The sequence below is a fragment of the Pinus tabuliformis genome, chromosome J (genome assembly GCF_031772625.1).
Source record: "Pinus tabuliformis cultivar Carrire ecotype Pingquan chromosome J, CPIR1, whole genome shotgun sequence".
Taxonomy (NCBI): Eukaryota; Viridiplantae; Streptophyta; class Pinopsida; order Pinales; family Pinaceae; genus Pinus; species Pinus tabuliformis.
The window spans coordinates 448221141-448240780 of record NC_142295.1 but is presented as its reverse complement, the minus strand read 5'-3'; the positions used below and the strand labels follow the sequence as shown (position 1 = coordinate 448240780).

General features: G+C 37.9%; 1 protein-coding gene across 5 annotated transcripts in view; it reads left to right on the top strand.

The window, feature by feature from the left end:
• The window catches only part of LOC149227745 (chaperone protein dnaJ A7A, chloroplastic-like), a 133456-nt gene that overhangs the window by 24665 nt on the left and 89151 nt on the right, over window positions 1-19640 (top strand). For 4 of the 5 annotated variants that reach the window (XM_089377904.1, XM_089377906.1, XM_089377905.1 and 1 more), the window contains exons 2-4: window positions 3336-3518; window positions 4001-4142; window positions 4294-4351. In XM_089377904.1, coding sequence (XP_089234030.1) covers window positions 3388-3518; window positions 4001-4142; window positions 4294-4351 — 331 coding nt within the window. In that variant the 5' untranslated portion in view covers window positions 3336-3387. The remainder of the gene's footprint in view (window positions 1-3335; window positions 3519-4000; window positions 4143-4293; window positions 4352-19640) is intronic. The other variant, XM_089377907.1, reaches the window with a different exon arrangement.

The following is a 19640-nucleotide window of genomic DNA, read 5'->3' as shown; positions in this document are numbered from 1 at the left end:
AGAGCTCTGAAGGATATGGTTCTCAGGTTTTACCTTGATTTTGCTTTTAGGTGACTTAGGGCTTTCATCATCTTTGCATGAAGTCTCACCTGTATAGCCAAGACCTGATTTGTCAAATGGTGACCTTTGGCAACTGAGGATGTTATCTAATACTTGTGTGCTCTTCAGATTCTTGTATAGCTTGTCGACTTCATTTCTCAAAGAGACAATCTCTTCTTCAAGTTTCTCACATTCTTCCTTTTCTTTCATCATTTGGATCTTCATTACTTCTTCTGTTCTCTTTGCTTCTTCTATCTGAACTTTTAGGGAGTTGACTTCTTCATGTCTCCTTTCTTGTTGATGCAATTTTGCTTCAAGCTTGCTAAAGTCCTTAGATCTTTCTTCTTCTTGGAGCCTTAGGAGAACAACTTCTTCCTTTGTACAGTCAAGGTCTTGATTCTTCTCTTCAAGCTCTTTATTTTCTTTTCTCAATCTATTTATTTCTTCTAGAGCAGCCATAAGCTTCAACGTCCTTTTTATCTATTTCCTTTGATTCATGATCATCCTTGTGCTTTTGTTCCACATATTCTAGTGCTGGTTCAACAGGCACAAAGCCAGATTCTTCATAGAGTTTTTGTAGTTTTTCCCAAAGTCTTTTAGTTGAAGATTATTGACCCACCTTGCTTTTTACAGAGTTTGATAGACTACTCAAGATTGCTTCCATCACTTTTGTATTGTATTCATTTGAATCTTCTGTAGTTGCGTTTCCAATAACATCTGATTCCCATATCTCATATCCTAGAGCCATCAGATAGTACTCCATTTTGTTGCTCCATGACACATAATTTGTTCCATCGAACAATGGATCTTTACCAATCTGATTTACTTTTGATTTCATCACTGAGGAGGAGATATCTTCAAAAGGTTTGGAGCTTTTCCTTCCTGACATTGACATAGAATCTTTCCAGCTGTTAGGCTGTGCTTGAAGGTACTGAGTCTGATACCAATTGTTGGAAACACTGAGAGGGTGGGGGGGGGGGTTGAATCAATATTTTTTCACAATTGTTATATTGTGCCAGTTAAGATCACTAGTTATATCAGAACACAGATGTAGAACAAGAAATTTTTTTTATTAATGAAAATAATGAGGACTACAATCCTCTTATACAAAAACTCAAGCTCCAACTGTCAACATGTACAATAAAATCTTTCCAATTTCCTCAAAGCTCCAACCTTGAACGAGAACTCCAATTCTCACATATCAATCTAGGCTCCAACCTGGTATTTCACAAGGCTCCAACCTTGTATGAGGACTCCAATCCTCAAATATAAATCCTTCAAGAAGAATCACAATGTCTGCTTCCAAATTTCTTCTTCAAGACTCTTCAAGAAGTACTCCTCAATATCTTCACAAACTGCTTCAGGGACTCTTCAAAGGTCACCTTAAAGTTTGATCAAGGCCTTCTTCAAATCTGGTCCAAGGTCTGCACCAAAGATCACTTCAACTCTTCTCCAAAGGTCTGCTCCGACTAATGGCCAACGATTCTTCAAACAAGGGGTCCAAAATCAGCTTTAATTTTGCTACCAGTCTGCTACAAGGGCAACTAAAACTGCTCAGACAAGCTTCCTAACTCAGGCCACAAATTTCTTCAACTTAGCCCCCCAGTCTGCTTCAAGAAATTTGCATCGCTATCAAATTCGGATCTCAACCTCCAACTCCCAAGGATTGGGATCTTGTTCACAATTTGTATCTGTCTCAGTAACCACAGATTCGAACCCTCATACTCAGTCAACTTCTGGTTTGATCCTCTGGATCAGTTTTAGACCTTGAATTTCATCATGAGAACTTTGGATTACTTCGGTTCTGTCACATATGCTTGGCCTCTTGCACAGGAGATTCTGAGGAGGAGCAATTTTTCAGAGTCAGCTCTTTACTCAATTTTCCTTGTAGCGGGTTCATTCAATTTCACTTTCAACGCAATCATGGTTTCAATCATTTTACTTACGATTACTCCATAGCTATAACAACCTCGGGGGAGAACAATCTTTATCAACATGGTCTAGTTCTGATTCGTTTTACTGCTGAACTCGTGATTCAGTTAGGTGCCAACACACTGTCACAAATCTTCACTGCTGAAACCCAAGTTGTATACAATTCGTGACTCTGTTATTTACAAACCCTGTGACGAATAAAAACGAAAATAATGCCCACTATAGGACTTAAAATTGTAACCTCTTTCAAACGTTCAACCCCAAATTTTCTACAGGCAGCCTGAGATCACAGGTTCAAAATTCTGTCACAAAAGGCGGCCGAGACTGCCCCTATTTTAGGCTTGAAGTCTCCTTCCGGAGAGCTGAATTCTGGGCCACATGAGAGCTAAAAATTTCTGCTGCTTGGAAGTCGAAGTCTGAACAAATTTGCTTCAAAAGACTGATCAAGAAATCCCCAAAAAACCATTTAACCAAGAACAGAAAATAAACCCACTGTTTTTCTTCAATCCACTCCTAGGTTAATGAGAAATGAATCACTTGATTTTTCTCCCAGGGGTTGGTGTGTGATATATCACCCCAAGGATCAATGGGAATACTCCTTCTGGGGTCCAGGATCTATCACCCCAAGGATCAATGGGAATACTCCTTCTGGGGTCTAGGAATCACCACAAACAACCAAGTAGAAGCCTATGCACTTCTGCAAGGTCTCTCTCTGGCTACGAAGAGAAACATTCAAGATCTCATTATCATTGGTGACTCTGCCATTCTTTTGCACCACCTCATCAATGACTCTCTTCTGTCTGACATCAAACTCCAAGCTATTGTAAAAAGGATCTATCATATGCTAGGAAGCTTTCACTCCAAATCATTTATTCATGTCCATAGGCACAACAATAAGGACTTGCGAATGAGGGGGTCCATCTAGCAAAAAGGAAACCTTAAAGTGGATGGGGTTCTAAGCTTAACCCCAGTTCCTTAAGCCTGCCTGCAAACCATGTTTTGTAAGTGTCAGTTTTTAGTTGGTCTTTTTTGGAGGATCTACAAGCATTTTTAGAAAACTGTAATGCCCCTGTGCCTACTTCAGGGCATAGTTTTCTATCACAGTTTAGAATTTTGTTGCTTACTACAGTGTTGATCAGTCTGGACCAACAGGAAATGCTTGTAAAGGCTGTACAGCTGTGCCCCCCAGCACAGATATGAAATATAAATATATTTTTAGTTCAGGTTAATTTTTTGTTTTTTGTTATTTCTTCTTTCTTTCTTAATCTGTCCCAGCATATGGGAAATATGTGAAATTAATTTTGAATTGTTCTTGAAATTTTAGTCTTTTAAATCAAAAACTGATATTGTATGCAACATTGCAGAAAGGTTAAGAAAGAAAATTGTGAAGCCTACATTCCCTTGAAAGACTAATTGATGGCGTGTGTGCCATTTGGAGGGGCATTGTCAGTCCACTGGAGCCAACATCATCAGTGTTTGTTAGAATGCTCTCTGCCTCACGTTTCAGCTCTTGCACAGTCACATCGATTGACTAATCGTCAATGCAGGTTGTTGTATTTCCTTTTCTGAAAAAGCAAAGTCAGTGTATGTTGATGAATCTTGTATCCATAAGTGTTGTTGTTATCGTGATCATTTCAAGAGTTTAGGAGCTTCTTGGCTTTCTTTAATTTTTTTCTTTTCCTTCTTTATGTCTGTCTATTTTTCATTTATGAACATCTGTGTGGAAGCCCAGGTCCCGAGCTTCTACGCTTGTATATATTTCTTATTAGATATTCACAGAAAGTGAATATTAATCAAGAGGGAATATATGGTAGAAACAATGCCCTAGGTCAACTGGCTGTGATGCTTTATATGCTTTCTATGTAAATATTTGAAATTGCTGGGAAAATATGTGGATATCAAAATTCATCTTTATCTGTTTTGCAGAAACTGGTTTTTTTAACAAGTGCCTCTCTTTTTCCCTCATTTCTGTTATCCTTATTTAGTATATTCACTCTATTATGTTATGCTTGAGTTGAATGCATTGCAGCAGTTGGAGTAGAGGAAATTCCCTGGCTTCATCAAATGCAGGTTTTTTTGCAAAAGAATCTGTCAACTCAATATTTGATCCTAGCTTATATCATCGGTGTTCTCAACAAAGAGGACATAGACTGGTTGTCAGGGCAGAATCGGCAAGTCAAGCTTCTTGGATCCTAAGTATATCTTGCCCAATTTTTTTGCATAAATGAGCTTTGTTCTATAAATGTTGCTGCATAGCCATGGCACCCTCAAATATATGAGCTCTTCTAAATGGTATACTGAATGGTTGAGTAATATTTACAGGACTACTATAGTATTCTTGGAGTGTCGCGGAATGCCAGTAAATCAGAAATAAAAAGTGGTATGCAGTTGTTTCCTAGTTACTTGGCATCCTTTTTAGTTTTCTTGATGAGATAGTTAGGAAATGAATAGGAGAAATTGAAGCCCAGTTCTTCTGATTCAAAGAACAACAGTGCTTTTGCATGCAAATATTTTAGTGTAATGATTCTATTAAGTTCACTGTGTAATTCATCTGAATGTAGGAATTACATTGGCAAGATTGTTATTCCATTGATACAATTGTTAATTTCATTGCAGTTCTCTTACTCTTATTGGCTATAATTAGTAAACTATTCTTGTCATTAGTGAAAGACAAAAGTCACTTTGAAAAGATCTATTGTTTTCAATTTTGAAGCACTATAGATCTGTAAATTAATGTCGGTAAAAATTCTCTTCATCTGATTCAAGCCAAAAAGCGTTGACCATTTTGTAGAATTCCTTTTATTGGTTCATAATTTGCCATGCCATTCTCTTATTCTGGTGTTATTCAGCCCCACTGCAGCTGACCTAACCTTAGCTCTCCTAGGGAGGAAAACAATGAAATTAAGAACAACACTAGAAGTATTTATTGTTAGGATATTCCGACACTTGGGAAATAATTAAGTATAACTTGGTCTAGTGTATAGTTAGGTAAAGTGTGTTTATTTTTTATGTACTTTTTGTAACTTACAATCCGACAGTGATGATATGTTCTAGAATCTAGACATGAAGTGATCCGACGGTTCGTTCTCTCCTAGATATTACCGACACTTGATCCGTGGCTTAACACCCGATTGGTCCATGATCTCTATTTAAAAAGCTTGGGTGGTCATTTGTTAGGTGACCGTTCATGAGAGAAGCTTATGTAAATTTTCTTCTTTTACATTAATAAATTGTCCGAAGTGGCCGCGTTGGCTCAGGTCGTGGACTGTTTCCCTCTTTGAGGGTTTTAACCACGTCAAGAATATTGATGTACTAATCTGTGACTTGTTTGTGAGCAATGTCCTTTGGTGTTCTATCTAAGGAAATTACCCTGTAAATTCTTACATGGTATTAGAGCTATTTGAGGGCCGCAACCGTTGGTGATCTAAATCCGAAGCCGGTACAACTGCATCTGGTTGTTGTTTCCTAGATCTACTGTTTCTGACCGCTTTCGGGCCGAGAGGACTGCTCTATTGTGTGAGGAGCATCTGTTTCAGTGAGGAACCCTTTTCCTTCACGCGAAAAGGTTTCCTGTAGCCCTAGCTACATCATTTTTAAAATCTGGAGGTATATAGTCTTTATTTGCAGTTATAGTTATTTATCTCTCTATTTATTTCAGTTTATAGTTCTATATATATATATTTTTTTTATTACCAGATCTATACCTTTCATTTCACCGTATGCTCTTTGCCTCGCGACTCTGTGCGATTTGGGCAAACCAGAAACATAAAGAAATGATTTTTCTCATGCGTATGCTCTTTTTCGTTGCGCCTTAGTGTGATCTCAGAAAATCAGAAACATTGAGGAAAATATCTAGTTTCCGGCCAAATCTAACTTTAAGCCATAAGGCTTGGATACTTTTGCTTGTTCATTTGGTTTGTGTGGTTGTTTTTTTGTTTTGTAGGCAAAAAGGGGTTTTTCAAGTAAACTTGCACACCAAAGCTTTAGTGAGCAAAAAAAGGAAAAACCCCTTCCTCCTTTCCAACAATTACTAACCTTTTAAACTAGCTCACTTGGTCTAAAATTACTTTATGAAAATAGAGGTCTTGGGTTCAAGTCTTTTTTTTTTTGAGTTACTTTTTCAAAAAGCACATGTAAATTATGTTTTAAAGTTACTTTATGTAAAAGTGTTCTCACTCATTATAAAAAGTGAGTCACTACTTTTATTTAAGTTACAATTTAGTGGATAGTTCATAGAGTAACATTATAAAAGTGACTTTCACTTATTTATAAAAGTGGGTCACATAAAGTAATTTTTTTTTAAAGTGAGCTAATTGGATTAAGTTTGGAAATGGGGGGATTTTTTTTTTTAAATATAACATAATCATCAACTTTCCAACGTTCACGTGGTTCGTTGGCATCTTCAACAATTTATTTTTCAAAAAGCCATAATTTTTTCATTCGGAAGCCGTTTTTTTTGAATCGGCCTAATTTTTCGAGATCTTTCCATTGGAACACTTAGTTTCAGCATATACAACTTAAGTTTCTTTTGAAATGGAAAGTCCATGCCTAGTTATTCTTGATAGCACCAACTACTTCCCATGGTTATCCTACATGGTGGATTTACTTAGAAGTAAAAATCTTTATAGAATAGCCTCAGGCCAAGATTCTAAACCTCAAGATGAAGATAAGCAAGCCAAATGGGAAAATAAGCAAGATCAAGCACGTGGGTTGATAAGGATGTCTATTTATCCAGACCTTAGATTCCATATCGCAAAAATTGGTACCCCTGATAAAGCAATGAAAAAATTCAATAAAGTTTTTGGAATTAAAAACGAAATTAGAGCCCATCAACTCGAAAATGAGTTGCTTATGTTGGACCCCAATAGTTTTTCTTCCATTGAAGATTTTTTGTCCAAGTTCAAGGTTCTTTTGGAAGGTGTTAAGGTTAAGAAAAAAGATGGTAACCTTATCTATTCCATTCTTACTATAAGTTAGGACCAACCTACTCTATGTTTGTTTCCACCTTCCATTCTACTAAAGAAGCCTTTATTTCTCAAGGACAAGACTACAAGCCCCCCTCTTTTGATGCCTTTTGTGATTCTTTAATAAGAGAACAAAAAAAACTCTTACATCTTGGTCTTCTTAATACTAGAAACTCTTCTAAGAAAGTCTTAGCAACCCAACAGCAACCAAGTTCAAAGAATCCTAAGAAGCAACATCCTAAAAAAATTGGTCCTAAACCAAACAAGGGTCCTAAGCAATTTCAGTCTCATTATGAAAAATCAACTCAACTAAATGATAAGGCAACTAAAAATAAAGGGAAGAAGACTGATAGACATTGCAACTTTTGCAATCGTGATGGCCACTTAGAATCCAAATGCTTTAAGAAGATGGAAGCCTTGGAAGCAGCAATGAAGAAGCATAACTTCCATTTGGAGCACTCTTCACTTCAACTTCATCTTCAGGAATAACACTTTTTACATGTGGTTGTCAAGCATTTCGGTCTGGTTATGCACCAAATGTATCTTCTTCTTCTCATTCTCATGAGTGGCTCATTGATTCTGAAGCTTCTTATCAGATGGCAAAAAACAAAGCCATGTTTTCTTCTTTAAATGATTGTAACACCAAAAATATATATGTTGGTGATGATAGATCTCTTAGTGTTGTAGGGACTGGAACTATTCATCTAGACAACGGTCAATTTAATGATGTATTAGGTGTTCCTACCTTATCCTGCAACCTTCTATCTGTATATCTGATAACTCATTCAGGTGAAAGTAAAACCATTGAATTTTCACCTCATGATATTGTAATTAAGGACCTAAGAGATCCTAGACATATTTTAGCTACTGGCATTCCTAAACTAATGTTGTATAAGTTTAACAACTTTGGGTCATCAACTCTTCCCTAGATATTTGTTGCTCATAATGATGAAGTGAGCAAACTTTGGCATGAGCGATTTGGTCACTTAAACTATCGCTCCCTTCAAAATCTATGTAAATAAAATATGATGACAGGGCTTCTTATGGTATCTTGCAGCGATGGTGTTTGTTACAGATGTGTACTCGAAAAACATCATCGGGATAGTTTTGAAAAACGTGCCTCTTGGCACGTCTCAACCCCTTTACAACTTGTGCATAGTGATTTATGTGGTCCACTTCTAGTTGTTTCATTCTCTAGCTACAAGTATTTCTTAACTTTCATTGATGATTTCTCCAAACTTAGTTGGGTATACTTCTTAAAACTCAAGAGTGAAGTCTTTAACATGCTTTTTGCTTTTAGGGCCTTTGTTGAGAAACAATTTGGACATCAAATTCTTAAGCTAAAATCTGATAAATGGCCGAGAATATGTTAACAAAAAATTCATCAACTTTTGCACTGAGCATGGAATTCAGTTGCAACATATTGTTCCATATACTCCACAACAAAATGATGTCACCGAAAGGAAGAATCACACCTTAAAGGAAATGGCTAAATGTATGCTTCCATCTAAAGGACTTAGTCGTAATTTTTGGGCAGAAGCAATTAAATTTGCAAATTACATAGTAAATCACACTCCTACTAAGGTTTTAAAGAATATCACTCTAGAAGAAGCATGGAACTCAATTAAACTAGATGTAAGTCACTTTCGTGTTTTTGGAAGTGAAGCATGGGCCCATATTCCAGATGAGAAACATAAAGCCTTAGAACCTAAGAGTGAATATTCTGAAGATGTCAAAGGATATAGACTTCTTCAACCTAAATCCAAAAATGTTATCATTAGAAGAGATGTAAAGTTTGCTGAAAATATATCGGCCTACGAGCCTAGTTCGACGGATGTGCCACCTCTCTCTATCCCTTCTACTTCTGAAAATATTCCTTCTTCAGATGATGATAGCGAGGATGACAATCCTCCCCCACCTTCTTGGGATCCTCCTTTAGCTCCTTAGCTTCCAAAATGGGTCCGTGCTACTCGGGATGCAGCAGGTGATCCTATAGATCAACGTCATACACGTTCTCAGTTCGATAGAGCCTTTTCTTTACTGGCTCAAGCTTAAGCGAATTATGATCCTGACCAATGTAGAAAAAGTCGAAGTCGGGATTAATTCGGCAAGGGTCCAAAAGTTGAAAAACTTGTTAAAGTTGGGAGTTTTTTGAAAAAGTCGGCAAAAATTCGGCAGAATTAAGAAAACACAAAATCATTCATTTTTATTTTTTATTTTTTAACATCTAGAGTATCCACAACGTCAAATAAATGTATTTCCACAAACATGTAAAGAAAGCTAATATATAATATGTATATGAAGTCTAGTGCTACATCACATATCAAAATAGTGAATCAACTCCTGAATCTTGAGTCCTGTCTGAGTCTCAACTCTCACGAGTCGAAATATCAACAAAAATTATAATAAATGTATATCATGAGTCTTCTAAAAGTCATAAAGTAATCAGTCACTGAGATCCTCTTCCCCTTTTACGGGAATAGGGAATGGCTTTGCCTTTTCCTCTAGAGGAAGAAGGCCCTGCCCCTGGGGATACAAATGGACTCAATCGTCCTCTAGAAGCCGATGGAAGAGGTGGCCTTTGTCCTATGCTGTTGCTGCCCATCCTAGATGGTGTCACCTCCTCCTCCTCATCCTCAACCAGCTGTGCGTCCTAACCCTGATGTTGCTCCTCCTCTACTTCTGGCTCTCCCTCCCCTACAACTGCTACATCCTCTAGATCCACACCTAACCAATCCGGGATTGAGTCGATGATTAGCCTCTCAGTCTCGACCCTCCATGCAATGGTGGTATCAATATTGTCCAATGAGATGGCTTTCACATCCATAGGTGTTTGAAGTTGTCTCACCACAATCGAAGATTATAGTAGACGTAGACCATGTCATTGAGGCGTTCGGACTCCAATCTATATTAGGGTCATAGATTGTAAATTAGTACCTAGAAAATTTAAATATTAAAAATAATCAAATGAGTTCAAAAAATTTAATTGGAATTTTTTTTACCCGTTGCGCTTTTTGAGTTCAAAAAATTTAATTGGAATTTTTTTTACCCGTTGCGCTTTTTGCCGTGTATTCTGTCAAATACACTCTAGTTGTGCTCACACCCAGAGGGACTGCATGTTTGGCTAAGCACTCGAATGGCAAGATTTTGGAGATGGGGTACTCTGGCACCATAGCTTGTCCACCAAGCATCTACAAGTTAAAAGAAAAATGAGAAACATAAAAACAAAACATTGAAATTCTAAACTTGAATGTTGAAACAAACTGAAGCTTACCTGACATTTTGGTCATCTTATTCTTAATAGCCATGGTAAAACCAAATGTGCCACCTCCCATGCTATAGACCTCCACTTCTTTAGAAATACCTTCATGTTCTTGCTCAGATGACACCATCATCTCGACACAAGTGAAGGATCCATCCATCACCTCAGCATCAAACTGAAACCACAGGCGTAAGAAAATGCGGGGTTGAGGTAGATACCTGCAGCATGAATGGGGCTATGGAGCGTATTGTTCCATCGCTCATCAATCACTCTCCATATGACCTGCTGTTTCTCTAACCCCTCGTCTCCCTTATCTTCATAATAAGCACGAATGGCTTCTTTGGCGCTATCCATGGCCTCATACAAGTAGCCCATTGCGGGCTTGTCTCCATCAACCAACCGAAGAACCCTTACCAAAGGTTCTGAAAAGGCTCACACCTCCTCTACTCCTGCCCAAAAGCTCTGATCATATGAAACTAGTCTGCATATGCCCTCTCCCTCTGGTTTGCGGCTAATAGATAAAGCACGCCAATCCGTTGAAAGAAACATGCTCTTCACATCCCACATAGAATTCAACAGAGACTGAAGAGATATGAAAGTAGTGGCAAATCGTGTAATGGAGGGACGCACCAACTCTTTGTTTTTGGTGTATTTTCTCATCAAGCTAAGCACAGATACATGATTATATATAAATTTTGTTATGCTCCTGGATGATTCAATAATATCCTTCACAATAGGAATCTTACGTATATCCTCCAACATCAAGTCAATGCAATGATTAGTACAAGGTGTCCAAAACAAGTTAGGATACCTCTCCATAAGCAACTTGCTAGCTGCAACATAATTTGCAGCATTGTCCGTTATGACTTGGACAACATTGCTTGGGCCTAAGTCACCTGACACGGGGATTCGGGACACGTAGGATTCGAGATTCGTGGTGTCGGATTTGGAAACATTGACCCCCTGGAACAGGCCACGTAGGATTCGTTATATATTATTATATATATATATATATATATATATTAAAAATTAGATATTTCTTACACAAATTTTAATTAATGATACAAATTTATTGATTTCAAATATAGATCTTCATCTATAGCTATTAGCATGCATAGTACATAAAAAATTCAAATACATGTCAATCTATTATCTATTTCTTATGCTTGGCCCTCTTGCCACCACGAGAAATGTCTAATTTTTTAGTCTTGTTGGAAAATCAGGATCTTTGTCATTAATATCACCCTCTAAGCATTAATATCCAGAGGTATCTTTGTCATTACCTCTGTATCTGTATAGGGATCTTTGTCATTAATATCACCCTTTAAGCATTAACATAAGATAGAACAAGCATAACATGTCAAGTCAAGATTTTGTTTGAGTGATGCGTACATTTTTAGGAGGGTTATGATACAGGGGTTCGACAACCAATGTCACTAACATCAAGGTACATAGAGGGATTGGTGCTCTTGATTAAATACGGGTTCCGTACCCTAATACATGACAAAATTCAACGGAAACATTGCAATCCCCCAATCCTAAAATCCTGAAAAAATGATAAGTCTGCAGGATTTTGAATGAAATCTAAAATTCTACTTTCTCCATATGAAATCCAATGAGGTCGGAACCACTCTCAAACATCCTGAGTCATTTCATGGTAATGTTAAAAATTTAAGTAAAAGGATGAAAATGAAGATTAAGGAGAATGTCACTTTCACTTTAAGAATTTAACATTAACATGAATAGCATATCAATACTAGGGCCTAGACTTGATCATTAAGCTGCCAAAACGCTTGCCAAATGAAAATATGCGTGGCTGTAATGACCAAATGCGGCCTTTTCGTACCCGTGCAGGTCACTTTTGCCGCCTAACGAGTCCTGGAAAACATGACACGCTGCCAAATTTGTGACATGACCTCGAATTCGACGAGTCAGGAAAGGACACGACGTGTCATGGTTTTTGGACACGAATCAGGGCAGAATCGTGTCGGACACACTGGATTCGGGATTCATGGGGCCTATAGGACGAATCCGGTTATCTAGGCTTGGGCCTACTTCTTGAATGAAGAGGTCCAACAACTCACATAATGTATGTGCATCTTTAATGTGTGCAGATGCATTAACAGATTTCATTAACATTGTCCCCTTGGGACAACTAACCAAGAAGTTAAGAAGGGTCCTACCCTTCTGGTCAGTCTAACCATCTGACATTCCTGTGCATCCAGTTTGTTCCCATGATGCCCTAAACTCCTCCAATCTAGAAGTGCAATCAGTCTTTTCATCTTGAAGAAGAGGCCCTCTCAATTCTGCAAAGGTGGGGGCTTTGTACCCCGAGCCAACGACATTAACATCATCAAACATAGGCTAGTAGAATGGGTTTGTATTGGCAATGTTGAAAGAAACATCACTCCATATAAGACATTTACTGACCAACCTGTTAGCTTCTGCCTTTTCCTTTTTTTTTAAGTGCTGATTTCATGCTAGGTTGTGCACCAGCTGTGGTTCTAGGAACAAAAAAAGATGAGATAGATGAGGGGTTGGGACTTATAGGTGAGGAAGGTGATGTTGAAGAAGCACTGCCACTCTCAATTCCCCCCACTCTCGAGGCCCCTACAAATTGGAATTTTAGTGTTGCCTTGGTGTCTTTTCCCTCCTCTTTATCCATCAATGATTGAATGGCCTGTCGAATGATTTTTGGAGTTGTATTTGGGCAAAGGTCAACATTTTGTCCCGAAATTTGCCCCAAATGGAATTTTAATCTGTGGATACGTCCTGACATATGCTTGCCACACAACTTGCAACTCAAATACATTCTATTGATCCCCCCAGATTCATGTATAGTATCAGGTTTACCATATTCCCACATAGCGTCCAAAAGCCTTGGCATTTTGCTTTAAACTTTGAACTTGAATTTAAACCTAGGCACAAAAAAAATTGAAACAAATTAACAATTTCCCATCACATAAAAAGCAAACACAAATGCAATAGTTGATTTTAGATTTTAAATGCCTCTTCTCAGTCACATGAAAACACTCAGATTCAGTAAACAAGGGTTTGAATTTTTGTCATTTTATTCTTGAAAGTTGAAGTTTTGCTTCAATCTAGATTCTAAACAATGTTTCCCTTTCAAAATTCTAGGCAAAAATAAGACAAACAAACTAATAGAATTTTAGAGAAGTATAGAAAGATTTAAGAAATCATTTGTGTAAAAAAAACTAAGAGAGAAATTAAAATACGTACCTGGCAGCAACAATTTGGCACTGCGAATCTTCCCCGATGAGCAATGGACAAATCTCAAAATCCCCACCATAAAACTCACAAATATTCTCCTCTAGGGCAATGGCAAATCGCTATGAATCTCCACAGCGCCGAATGGGAGAAAAACAATAGAAAATGATATCATTTTCAGCCTTTTCAGCCTCTTTATCCGTGGCGTGGGAGGGAGGCCGACTTTTTGGGTCGACTCCCGATTTATAATGATTAAATCACGATTTTTTGCAGACTTTTTCCACACTATTTCCTGACACCTTTGCAAAAGCTTCCAACCATCCAGATTGGGACACAACTATGAATGAAGAATATCGTTCATTATTGGCAAATGATACGTGGGACCTTGTTCCTCTTCCAAAGGGATGAAAACTTGTTAGATGCAAATGGGTTTCCAGAACCAAGTTTGAACCAGATGGAAAAGTTGATAAACATAAAGCTTATCTTGTTGCTAAGGGTTTTTCACAAGTTGAAGGCATTGATTATACTGAAACCTTCTCCCCTATTTCCAAAATGAACTCTATCCGCCTTGTTTTTTCCCTTGCTGCCTCTTTCAAATGGGAAGTCCATCAGATGGATGTTAAATCTGCCTTCTTGCATGGGGACTTGCATGAAGAAATGTATATGGAACAACCTCCTGGCTTTATACAAACAGACTCCAGCCTTGTAAGTCGACTTAAGATCCCTTTATGGTCTCAAGCAAGCCCCTCGGGCTTGGTATGCCAAAATGGATAGCTTTCTTTTATACACTGGCTTTTCTAGGTGTCATTCTGACAATACTGTCTACACCAAGAAAGTGGGTAAGTCTCTTATCATTCTTGTTCTTTATGTTGATGATCTTATCCTTACTGAAAGTGATCCCAACCTTACCATGTAAAGTCTAACCTTAAAAAGTAATTTGAAATGACAGACTTAGGACACTTGCATTATTTTCTTGGTCTTTAAGTCTTGCAATCTAAAGAAGGTATTTCCCTTTCCCAGTCCAAGTATGTCTGTGATCTTCTGCGCCACTTTCACATGGAGGACTGTAAGCCAACCCCTTCTCCATTTCAATGTGGAGTCAAACTTTCATCCACTTGTACTTCCCCCGAAGTTGATGCTACCTTATACCATCAACTTGTTGGAAAACTTTTGTATCTGACCCATACTCGTCCTGACCTTTCCTTCGCTGTTGGCCTTGTTGCTCAGTTTATGCAAAAACCACATGAAAGTCATTGGAACGCAGCTAAAAGAATACTTTGTTATGTTTGAGTACAATTCAGTTTGGGATTCATTACAGTGCAAAAGCATCTCCTCTATTGGTTGGTTTCATTGATTCTGATTGGGCTAGTGACCCTGATGATCAGAAGTCTACTGTAGGTTATGTCTTCACTCTTGGTTCTGGACCTATTACATGGTCTTGCAAGAAACAAAGTGCCATTTCTCTTTCTTCAGCAGAAGCAGACTATTGTGGCGCCATTGAAGCTAGTAAGGAAGCCTCGTGGCTTCGTTAGATCTTGTCAGAGTTTGGTTTCAGTAGCAACATCCGACTACACTTTGGTGTGATAATCAAAGTGCCATTCAACTATGCAAAGATCCAGTCCAACATCAGCACAACAAACACATTGAACTACACATGCACTTCATCATAAAGCTCATTCATGACCATGTTCTTGAAGTGCAATATTGTTCAATTGATGATCAAGTTGTAGACATCTTTACAAAGGCTCTCACAGAGGCGAAGTTTACTAAACTTCGATTTATGGTTGGAGTTCAGGAAGTTGTCACTAAGGGGGGATAGACTCTAATGCCTCCTTCCTTCTCTTGTTGTGTCATCTTTGTACATCCTTTAATCCTATCCCAAGTTGTTCTTAAGGGGGCATGTTAGGATATTCCGACACATGGGAAATAATTAAGTATAACTTGGTCTAGTGTATAGTTAGGTAAAGTGTGCTTCTTTTGTATGTACTTTTTGTAACTTACAATTCGACGGTCACGATAGGTTCTAGACATGAAGTGATCCAACGGTTCATTCTCTCCTCGGTATTACCGACACTTGATCCGTGGCTTAACACCCGATTGGTCCATGATCTCTATTCAAAGAGCATGGAGGGTCATTTGTTAGGTGACTGTTCATGAGAGAATCTTATGTAAATTTTCTTTCTTTTACATCAATAAATTGTCTGAAGTGGTTGTGTTGGCTCAAGCCATGGACTGTTTCTCTCTTTGAGGGTTTTAACCATGTCAAGAACACTGGTGTACTGATCTGTGATTTGTTTGTGAGCGGTGTCCTTTGGTGTTCTATCTAAGGAAATTACCTTGTAAATTCCTACATTTATGCATGAATCATAAACTTTGCATAAAATTAATAGAGAACTTCCTTAATGACAAAGTGTATCATAAACAACAGATGGGGCCCCTAACCACAATGTATCATGAATAATAGATGAGGTTTACCAGGTTGCATTTGCTTATTAGAGTCACTTGTTCAACATAAGCAACTACCTAAAGAGGCTTTTGGACATCTTATGCATGTTTGACACCTAGTCTATGCAAAAGCACGGGCTATCACCATCAACACCAATGTTACATTTATCATATGGGCAATTTATTGCCAAGGGTCCAAAATTTAAATTATCGGAAATATCAGGGAAAATATCAAGAAACATAAAAAATACAAAAAAAATTATTTTCAAATTTTGTCTTTTAGGGCAACATCGACATCAACATCAAACAAACACATTGTCACACAAATATGAAAATAAAACTACGATATAAAATGTATATATAATATGTCAAGTGGTAGATCAATCATTGATAGTAAATACTGAAATATGATATTTGTCCTTAGTCATAAGTTCTGACAAGATAATACAAAATCACATTAAAACAAAAATAAATGTATCTCATGAGATGATCATCATGAGGCATCTATATACTATAATGATAATTCGATAATAATAATGCACTAAGAAGGTGTGGCCAACGATTAGGTTTCCCTCGTCCTTGAGAAGCTTGTGGTTCCCATGCACTTCCTTAGTTCCTCCCTGTAATCTCTCTTTCTAGCAGTATCAAGAATTGAGCTCTTTGCAATAAGGACAATGTTTGGGGTCGCTATAGGGCAAATATCCACTTCATGCTCTGGGATTTTGGCAAGGTGGCATTTCAAGCAGGGTGATTCCACCAAACATTTCCATTCCACATAGTTTGCAACTTATCTTTGTTCTATTATCACCCTCACATACCACACTCCCACATTTGGTCCAATGGGTTTGTGATTTTGTAGAGCTTTGATTATATTTTTAAGTTTTGGACCTGCGACCCAAAATAAATGTGGAAATTTAAAAAAGGATAAGAAGAAGCAGACTCTAAATTTATACTAATCTCAGAACGCAAATGAAAGGAAGGCATTTTTTTTATGTCCCTTGAAATATGGATATGGTAGATATTGCAGTAAATCTCCTCCCCAAAAATGCTCAGCTGATGGCAAAGAAAACTATGGATTTTCCCTTGTTTGCTTGATGAAAAATGCTCACAAGACTCACACAACCCTCAGAGCTCAATCTCAACATAAGAAAAAACAAAAATTACCCGAAAAAACCCAAATTGGAACTTTTTATCGCCTTTTCCAACGACATGGCGATAATTTCGGCTTGACTCGTCATAATTTCGAAATTATCATGATAACTTTGACTAGGCAAATTATCATGATAATTTGAGGCGATGATATTAGTGAGTCTAGTTTTAACAATTATATCACGATAATTTCGATATTATCGCGATATGTGCAACTGATCAACACTCCCATCTAGTGAGGGATGCATTTTGCACCACCCCCATCTTATTTCTGTAGAAGACAAACTTTTCCTTCATAAGGGGCTTAGTGAGAATATTTGCAACCTACTCATATGTGGAGATATTCTAAAGCTTTACTGCTCCTCTCTGGACCTTGTCTTTGATGAAGTGGTATCTGATCTCTATATGCCTGGACCTATCATGAAACAGTAGATTCTCTAAGAGCTTGATGCAACTCTGATTATCACAATGAATCACAATGGGATCCAACTCAAGACCAGATAATCCTGTAATCATCTTGTGAAGCCAAATAACATCACAACTCGCGAAATTCATTGCCATGTACTTGGCCTCTGCTAAATTGAGCACCTCGGAAGATTGCTTCCTGCTAAACCACAAGATCACTGCTGACCCCAAGTTGAAGCAACACCTTGAGGTTCCTCTCTTGTCCATTACATTCCCAACCCAATCTATGTAGCCTTGCAAGTGCACTCCACCACTCTTAACATATCTCAGCCCTTACTTGACTGTACCTCACAAGTACCTAAGCATATGCTTCACTACCACAACAAAGCATATATCTGGCATGTCATTGACCATATACGTCAAGGAACCTATTAGCTACTTGTACAAAGTGGGATCCACCAACTTTGACTTTGAAGCATTAAGCTTCCTTAGATTGGTTATCATAGGTGTAGACATGGGCCTAGAGTTCACCGTCCCGAATCTCCTCAAGGTATCAACTGCATATTTTCCCTATCTAGGAAAAACTTGCAGCCACACCTCCAACTCTAAAAAGTAGTGCATCATGCCGATGGCCTTCATCTCGATCTTTGTAGTAGGATCTCTCTTGCACATCTCTATGAGCTTCTCTAACCCTATGAGAAATAGATCATCAACATACATCACCAAGAATAGTGGATCATCTCCAACAAGTGTGTAATACAAGTGGGGATTTGCTCTTGGTGAAGTCCATACCTAGCAGATACCTATTAGTGTTTGTAGCTCAGACATGTTTTTCTGTGAGGTTGTCTACTTATGGAAATCATCATTAAAAGTATACTATGCTTTTTTAGAAGTTCACTTTATTAATTAATTATTAAAGTGAACAATCTTCTATTAAAGCTATTTTTAATTAATAAAGTGACTAAACTGGGTCACTTGATAATTTAGTTAAAAGATAGCCAGTGATCTCACGGTTAGATATCAACCATTGAAGATTAGGTTTTTGACTCATGTCGAAGTTATAAAGGAAGGAGAGGGCAAAGGACAAAGATATACAAAGCATTCATTTCACAAGTCATGTGAGTGAAGGAGAAAATCAGAGATTTGATTTTTAGCCATTAGTGAGGATTTTGGCAAGGAGAAGGCAAACAACCTTCAACAAGGACAAGCAACTAGTTAGCTGCATGGAAAAGAGCAGCTATACAACCCAACAGAGAAGGCCATACCACCATCTGTACGGAATCCGTATTGCCATACAAATTCTGTACAAATGTACAAATTTGAGGGCAGGCTATGTCGATTTCCATGTAAACTGTAATTTCTAGGTTTGTTGTTCGTTTGATTAATTCTCAGAGCCATCTTTCCTGTAAGGGAGCTCTTGTAAGTTCTGAAGATAATTTTGAATGATGAGTTCATGTAGAAGGGCAAAAATATTTGTGCATTGTGTGTGATTACTTTTCTCATTTTCCACTGCATGCAAAAATTAATATGACCAACAAGTAACTAGATCTTATCTGTTTGCTTAGATTGTTGGTTTTAAGATATTTTAACATGGTATCAGAGCTCCAACTTTGAGAGAAAAGAAAATTTATAATTTTAGGTTACTTCAATGAGCTTGAAAGATAAAGCTCAAGAAAACCATGTCAGTAACCAGTGTGAAAGTTGAGGGTCTTTCAAATTTCTTGCCATGGAAGGCAATATTCTTAGTGATCTTGAAGGAGCAAGACTTGTGGAAAGTCGTGTCCAACCCTCCTCCAGCGCCAACATAGGCCTCAAGGAGCATGCAGACACCAACAGTAGTAGACCTTGCAGTGCAGGCAACGTGGGATAAGAAGGACATAAAGGCACAAAGGGTGATCCTTGAAGCTATTAAGGATCATCTGATTTTGCATGTTGTAGAAAAGACCAGATCTAAGGAGATGTTTGATGCCTTAGTATCGCTTTTTCAAAGTGATAACATGAGTTGGAAAATGATTCTCAAAACTAAGCTCAGAGAGTGTAGAATGAACCCCTTCGACAATGTAACCAACTACCTTATGAGGATCACACAAATTTGTGACTAGCTTACAACTATTGGAGAAGCTGTATTGGATGCAAAGCTAGTGAATGTTGCTCTGAATAGGTTCACCAAGGCTTGGGAACCATTCATCATGGGCATTTGTGCTCAGGGACATATT